The sequence below is a fragment of the Gossypium hirsutum genome, chromosome D05 (genome assembly GCF_007990345.1).
Source record: "Gossypium hirsutum isolate 1008001.06 chromosome D05, Gossypium_hirsutum_v2.1, whole genome shotgun sequence".
NCBI lineage: Eukaryota > Viridiplantae > Streptophyta > Magnoliopsida > Malvales > Malvaceae > Gossypium > Gossypium hirsutum.
The window spans coordinates 19,108,010-19,116,054 of NC_053441.1; the positions used below are offsets into that span (position 1 = coordinate 19,108,010).

Consider the following 8,045-nt stretch of genomic DNA (forward strand, 5'->3'; position numbering starts at 1 on the left):
CTCGGCGGAATATAATCGAGGTAAAGGACTAAAAGGTGGGTTATAATTCAACGCTCGCAATGTTTACAGCTTTGTTCAAACTATTTGCATACAAATCTTATGAGTTTAAAACTATTACATTAGATGAAACTTCAATCGTTTTGAGCCAAGCAGGAGGGGAAGAACATAAATATTTAAAAAAAAAAAAGTACTGAATCAGAGCATGCAATAACAGCAGGAAACCAAATGCGAAACTGATTATTTGTTTTACGCATAGAGATTACGAGTCATGGACTGGCAAAGGGCCACAAACTACCAAAGGCCATGTGCACATGAGTTTAATGTCTGGGACCATTTTGATCCAGAAGAAGATCCTACAGCGGCCCCAAGATCTTGTTTCCATGGCAATTTATAATCATTGTTTTCTTAAACCAAGCATCGAACTTTGGCCTAATTTAAGGGCCAATGATTTCTGTCATTTGTTTTCATAATCCGAGATTCTGAGGAGTTCAAATTTAAACAAATATTTTCAGTTTCCCCTTTAAAAAAGCTGAATCCCAGTTTCTGGTTTAACGTATACAGTTTTTTTGTGGAGGGCAGACTGGCTACATGGTTTGCTTTAAACCAATGCACGAATGGTATAGAAGGGAAATCTAGGCTAGCTTTAACAATGTAATGAGATCTGCAGGAAATTATTGTGTCTGATATAAAAAATAACAGTGGGATAAGAACTATAAACGAAGTCGTACGTGGGTTTAACAGTATGATATCAGTGTATCGTTTTGCAATTGCATCAGTGGTCACCATGAGGATTCAACATTATTAGTAGGGCCCAAGAACAGCTATTTTGAATGTACTAGGGTGGATTTTCTACCTTAAAAACGGAGAAGATATTGTTCTTAAATAAAATATATCTGAATAATATTCAGTCCATCATCACTAACATGCTTGGGTCAGATTATATTACATCATTGTAGGTTTCTCCCACTCCTACCAGAAACTGGTTCATTTATCGTGCCGATGATTAAGCAAAATATTGAACAAGCTTTCGATGTGACGGCCGGGGCACTCAACTCGAATCGTTAAGAAAGTTTACTAGTTGAGGAATCCCGGATTCAATCTATTAACAGACTTAAAATCATTGTCAATCACCCAAGTTTCAAAATGTTGAACACCAAAGAAGACTTACAGGTCTTTTCAATCTTAAGGACCGAGTCTCACAAGTGAGTGGTGTTTCAGAGTTTTTCAGTACGAATAGTCAATGACTTTCAGGAAAAAATGAGTGATTAAAAGCCCCCCATGTGAATTAGAACAGGGTGAACAAGGAAAAGTCGAGTTTATAGTGTGCACTCATCAAATATCAAAGCATCAATAGTTCTTGACTTTCTTCTTTTCTTTTTTTCATCTCCCAATCATCTTTGAAGGTGTAAGTCTCTCTCAATTGGAAGTGTAAAAAGTACAGCTAGCCATTTGCTTAAATCATAGTCTCTACAGTTTCCTCAAACCAAAGGAGGCTTTTCTGCATTTGCATATACTTCTAGAAGAAATTTACCTTCCGCAATACATATTCTTCAGATGCCGGATACATTGCAATGATCTAGCATTTATGGGGTTCGCTCAAGACCCCACCATTTTAATGCATTCCAACTTCTAACTTTAGATTTCAATGGTAGCACAGGAAAAATATATAGATAAAATAATCAGTTGTGAAGAGAAAATGGAAAATTAATCAGTTTACAGTAATGTATAGGTTACTACAAAAATGAGTCTACTACAACTCAGCAAGGGGACATGCATGTCTGCCCGTTTCACGTTTGGTGTACTTGGTTTAAACAAATTAGAGTGTAGGATCATCTTTACATTATGAATAAAAACCCCAACAAAAATCTCATCCCAAACTCTAAATGATGGTTCATTTAAGAATCTAGTTAGTGAAGAAGATGAAAAGATTTGTTTTTCTTAACAAGAAAAAAAGGGTCCCATTTAGAGAATCTTGACAGTAAATAGAGTATTAAAGACATAAGAGAGTTTTGTCTTGACAATGCAATACCCTGTTTAATAATTCACTAATCTCTTTTAAATGGAACTGTTTCCATTATTGTCTATTTAAGTGTCCAGCTTGTAACATTCTTTTCAAGTGATATTACCCTGTTTGAAGCCAATCTATCACTTCCAACCTAACCAAAGGCATGCAGGAAAACGAAGGCATAATGGGGCTATTAAAGGAGCAGTAAAATACCTCCACCTTTTCCACTTCTTATTGAAAGGACAGCTCCATCGTTTGTACAGGCTGCTGTATTACTACATTTATACATGAATTGGTAACCGCTTCCCTTATCATCATTGTTACCAATTGCTTTCATCCCCCCCCCCCTCTCTCTCTCTCTCTCTCTCGCTAAGCCAACTGGCAAATTTGATTGATTTACATAAGAAAAAAACAAGAGGGAGAGAGGGTCGAAGAAAGGACAAAAAGGAGTCTAGGATTTGAGTGCGATTCGTTTGGTTTTATCCCGCTGTACCCTCTTTTTCCATTCTGTTTATAAACACAACAGCTTCAAGAGTTTGCATGAATGTGGAAATCCAAGAGAGAAAAAAAGAGAGAGGGTTTTCTTTTTCTTTTTTTTTTCATTGTTCCTATAACGAATTCATTTCCTTTATTCATCTTTTTTCTCAAACACGAGGGGTTGCAGTTTCATTTGAGAAACGAGCGTGGGTAAAAAATGAATATGTCAGCTTCACAATGTGGTAGTGGTTGTGAATCGGGTTGGACTTTATACTTAGATCAATCCTCATATTCTCAAAAAAGGTGTCAAAAGTTTAGTAGAAGCTTCCGGGTTGAAGATGAGGAGCAGGACTTATCCATGGTGTCGGATGCATCTTCTGGCCCAAGACATTATTGCCAAGATTACGAGGAATGCCTTGATGAAAATGGGAGCTTCTGTTCTGCTCCTGCACCCCCTGAACCAGCTAAGAAAAGCAGCAAAAATAAAAAGAAAATCAAAGAACATGGTAGCAATCAACAGCATTCTTATCTTGATGACACTGCCAGTTCCCCTGTAGTAAGCTTTTCCAAGGCAAGTTCCACATCCTGAGTACAATGTTCTTACTGTATTGAGTAATTATGGTATTTTTATTTATTTTGTTTTGTGTATGACCAGAAGAACTGCAGGAAAGAAGCTTCAATAGATTTGTTGGACTTTTCACAAGGCTTCTCGGGTACACATATAAAGGTACCATCTCCTTTTGTTTAAACCTTTTTGTGTCTAATCTTCCGTTTATATGTATATATGGTATCCTGAATTGAAGCTTAGGTATGCCACCATTTTTTCAGGGGAAATCAGCATTCCACAAAAAAATTGGTTTCTTGAAATCTGGGAAAACAAGTTCAAAAGATTCAGGTGAATCCTTACTCTCTCACTTTCTCGCGAAATTTTGGCATTTAGAACATAATGCAATCCACGGTGTAAAACAAGGAGGAAATTTGATGTTATATATGCCTAAGTTGTGTTGTATTAATCTCTTGGAAACAGGTGGTTTCCAGGAAGGAAACTGGGAATGACAAAAAGGGTAAACTGTAACAGCTTTTGTCTCTACTACTGCATGCAGCTGCTCTGGAGAGAAAAGACTGGGAGGAATTTGTTAAAACAAAAAAAGAAAAAGAAAAAAAGCATTAGATCTCAAAGGGATCCTGTACCTTCCTTTTATTATTGTTTTTCTTTTCATCTTTAATTCTACTCTCTTTTTTTTTTTATTTGTTCCTGTCAATGCAGTGGGAAACATCCTGAAAAACATTAAAATAAATTAAAATTCCTCAGTCATTGGTGTATATATTTATTTTATTTTTCAGTGATGTTTTTCTCCAGTTTCTTTCCCTGACATCATCATGTAAGTTCTTGAGGTTTATCCACTGTAGATTTTAGTATTTCATACTAGTAATATATACTGCCCACCATAGTTTTCCACTTGATCCTCAACAAATTTTCAATGCTGAGCGGAGAAATTGCTGTTCAAACTTCAACATTTCTTTTGACCGTTTTGGCTGAATAATGTAAAGGTTTTATATACATAATACATGGAAACGACGAAAACAATAATTAGTTTTGGGAACTTAAAATTTAACAAAATTAATATAAAAATAGCAGTGGTCCTTGGATGGACAGAGTGTCTATGCATTTAAACATTTTCCATTAATCAGAGGCCAATTCCAATACAAGGCCATTACAAAAGCATATCGTATTAAATTGGTAGTATCTCATTTGAGTTAAAATGAAAGATTCTTCTATAATACATGTGATGGAGCTGTTTAAAGATCATTTGTAACCTTATATTCTGATTTTAAGTTACAGTAATTTGAAACAAATGATAGAAAAGAAGAAAAGACCCACCATTTTCCACATCTGTGATTGCCAGCCTTGCTTAAAAGGTAGGGTTGGTAAAATTGGTAACCTATGCTTATTCCAGATTCAAAAATGGCAAATATATTTTTCAGATGGAAATTAGCAAAAGACAAGCTTCATTTTCCACCAAAAACAAGAAAGGGTCCCAAAAAGCACCATCCCCACCACCCCCATCCCTGACAGCTACCTACCAAGAATGTGATCCATACATACTACTGGGGTTGAAGAAATTTATTGACAAATTTGTTTTGTTTTTCTTTTTGGTGGATACCCCTTCCAAAATCTTTTAAGTGAAGGTGTTTCCCAGGGCCATCCTCAGAATTTGTAGCCATATCTTGGCGAGGAACTTGGATCTTAGGAAAACGACAACACTTCCCTTCTTTGTCTTGTCAATCCCTTCTCTCTTTGTCCTTTTTCTTTCTTTCTTTACTTCCATAAAATAGCATCATAGATATATTATAGCACATTCACTTTTAATTTTAAGTCCACTGTTAAACAACAGCTACTTGTGTTGTCCTCAAACAGTCAGATTATGTCCACAATTCTGCACATTAATATCCCACTTAGCTGCTCTAAAACTCGAATATATGTTCCGAGATTTAAAATTAAACATAAGATATCTTGTCAGTAGCTTTCAGAAATTAAGACAGGAACTGCTAGAGGAGGCATGGGAAAGAGGGTTTCTGCCGTTCCAAAACTTGGGTTGAAATTCAGAATATATATATCCATTCAAAGTAGCCCACAAACATCTTCTGCAAATTGGCAGAGAGAAAGTCCAACCGGCTTTTAAGAAAAAAAAATGGAATTTTCTTTCCTAAATGAATGATATGGACAGCCGGCAAGTTAAGAAAAATAACAGGCATTAACGATTTCGCAAAACGCCAGAAGAGGATCAATGTAGTGTGACAGTCAGTAATAGTCTTTTTTTTCTTTCTTTCTTTGTCCTTTTATAAAAAAAAAAAGTTCAATTTTGAAAAAGCCAAAGAAACAAGGAACAGTTGAATCTTACATCAAGGAGGTTTCACTTGCAATACAATAAAAACACCCGTAATGAATATGAGATGTTAACAGTATGTCATAAACCAGTCCTTTTAACCTCTGAGAAAACTAGCAACATAAAAAGTATTACAGTAATTTTAACGATCACATCTTTCTTAACCCTATAGGCAAATACAATGACTGATATAATGAGGTTATTGAAAATGAAGGGATAAACCACAAAATTATATTTAACTTTGATTTAATATATAATTTGATAAGTAAATTTTGATTTGGTGCATAAAACTTTGATGGTTATTCAAATTTATACATAAAATTTTGATTTTTATTCAATTATACGCATTTAATAAAACAAATGCATCAATTTATTTTTATATTTGATAATTATAATTATTTATGCACGCAATATATAAATGTAAAATGATTATATATCGATAGTTATGTTACTAATTTATGAAAACTGAATCAAAACAAATTTTCATATATAAAATTGTACAAAATCAAAGTTCACGTATAACATGAATTCATTTTTAGGTATTTTTCATTTTTTATTTTTCATTTTCAATTTCATTTTGGAGAAAATCATATTCATTTCCAAATAATTCCATTTCTCCATTTTCATTTTGGAGAAACCAATAATGATTTTCAAATGTTACCCATTTCTTCATTTTCACCATTTCTATTCATTTCTACTCATTTGATTCAACATGCAATGCATTTTTTGTTTCAATGAGCTAGCGAAGCGACCAAAATTGGACATATGCAATTGAAGTTCAAATGATTTATAATTAAGTTTCAACTTTTCGCCTATTAATTATAAACTCATTTAGTCACGAAGTCATTCTAATATAGTATCGTGACTGAGCTCTCCCCAACAGCATACCCTTACGAAAGTCACTCGATCAGTGCTCGTCCAATGACATTATCATAAGTGTGCTACCCTAATATGATATCCTTAATCTCTTTAGAATAATATTTGTTCTCTCATTATGATCCTATTTTATCTCATGGTATGCCTTCATAAAAAGTCAATTGCTATCAAATAGTAATCAAGTCGTTCATTACAAAGACGAATGACCCGTGGCCACATTTACTTTTCATCAACTATGTAATCCTAATGAGAAGATATCATTTACCCATGTCTTGAGCTATGAATTTAACTGTTGTGAATGACGCTACATATTGCAGAAGTCGTATACCCAAAGCATCAACTTTCGGTTCCTTATGTATTTTAACTCAGACTTTTATTTACATCAAAGATATGAGTCACACGTACATAGTCTGTCATTCACTCAAGATTTAGGTATGTCAAACTATGAACGTCACAAGTTATCAAATCCATAAACAGATTTAGGATCTATATTTTTATCTTCTAAGAATCATTTTCTCTAATGCCAAGATAAAGCATCTCCCCAATTGGACTTGGTAGGCGACATATTTGTCTTTCGATCAGTTTGCTTATTTCCGATTAGACTAATGACATGTTTAGGTTCGTCTACTAATACAAGTTGTATTTCCGTATTACTGCTTAGTATCAATTAAACATTAGATAACTAGTGAGTAACATTTACTTCTATTTTACTTTGCATGCAAAAATCACACGAGGACAATTATACAAAGTATATTAATGTAATCCATGAATTATTTTATTAACCAATTTATTTGAAAAAATTACAAATGTACATAGACGAAAATACAACAATTAGGGCGCTGAATCCAACATTAAGTAGACCTCCTAGAAATGCTAGAGGTGTTGCAAACCAATATGAAACTTATTGAGTCATCATTGGGGCTACCATATATAAGAGAGGTGGTTGTGCATCAGACTTTGTGGGAAAATTAATGATGCAAGTTGGGCAGTTGGATCGAGTAAATACTACTAGTAAGGTACATCTCAGACACTTATCTAGTGTTTTACCTTATGACTTACAGTTGACTTGGCAAAGACATAGGGGCCTTTTTAGAGTTTTGGAGCGAGTAAGCCGAGGGGCTTACAAACTAGAGTCAACGACAATACTCAAGGTTTTTGTGTGGATCAAGAAGATCTCGATCGAGGTAAGTCACAATAGGGGGCAAGTAATTAGAGTGATAGCCTCTTATGATCAAGATGTACAATAGAGAAATTCATTTCGATTTAGGCGACAACGAATATATAAACTGAGGCAAATTTTTCGAGGAGTGGAACTACCTGACAGAGAGACTAGTTGGGAATCAGCTAAGGCATCAAAATCGTTTCGAGATGAGTCAAACTAGTGTCATTCTAAGACGCGACGAGGGCATCCCGAGAATGGATAGAGGAGAATGTCACAAGTAGTGGATCAAAGCCCGTGGCCATTGCGCACAAAACGTCCAATGAAGGTCAACTAATTAAATGGGGCTCATGTGACCCGTTTGGATTGGCCCGACTCGTGGAACATATGATGAAGTCCATCTATTTGAAGCCTTGGCGGTCGAGTGAAACACTCCAGTAAAACTAGAGTTACCAAGGTAATTAATGTAATTCCTTAGGGATAAAGATGTATAGAGTTTAAATCCTTTAGGGTTCTTCTATTTTTTCGTTACTCTTTCGTTTTAAGTTACTTTCGTCTCATTTTTTATGTCTTGGAGAATTTCTAATGAGAACTCTAACTTTTGCGAGAGTTAAGTTGATTTAGGCAATTTTGAAACTCA

The 8,045-nt window shown here is 34.8% G+C and overlaps 1 protein-coding gene across 4 annotated transcripts; it reads left to right on the top strand.

Annotated features, from left to right (window-relative positions):
* The first annotated feature begins 2,320 nt into the window (after window positions 1-2,320).
* Window positions 2,321-3,793, top strand: LOC107957903 (protein SOB FIVE-LIKE 5). 4 transcript variants are annotated; one of them, XM_016893524.2, is made up of 4 exons: window positions 2,321-3,053; window positions 3,138-3,209; window positions 3,311-3,377; window positions 3,510-3,793. In XM_016893524.2, the coding sequence occupies exons 1-4, from the start codon at window positions 2,700-2,702 to the stop codon at window positions 3,536-3,538; spliced, it is 522 nt and encodes a 173-aa protein (XP_016749013.1). In that variant the 5' UTR covers window positions 2,321-2,699; the 3' UTR covers window positions 3,539-3,793. The 4 variants fall into 4 exon arrangements, with proteins under 4 accessions (XP_016749013.1, XP_040950115.1, XP_040950113.1 ...); XM_041094181.1 differs by having other exon boundaries at window positions 3,149-3,209; window positions 3,291-3,377; XM_041094179.1 differs by having other exon boundaries at window positions 3,149-3,209.
* The last annotated feature ends 4,252 nt before the right edge of the window (window positions 3,794-8,045 follow it).

Coding starts and splice junctions, on each gene's coding strand:
- LOC107957903 (XM_041094179.1), top strand. CDS start 2,700: ATGAATATGTCAGCTTCACAATGTGGTAGTGGTTGTGAATCGGGTTGG. Junction 3,210..3,310: donor TCTCGGGTACACATATAAAG/GTACCATCTCCT, acceptor CCATTTTTTCAG/GGGAAATCAGCATTCCACAA. Junction 3,378..3,509: donor AACAAGTTCAAAAGATTCAG/GTGAATCCTTAC, acceptor TCTTGGAAACAG/GTGGTTTCCAGGAAGGAAAC.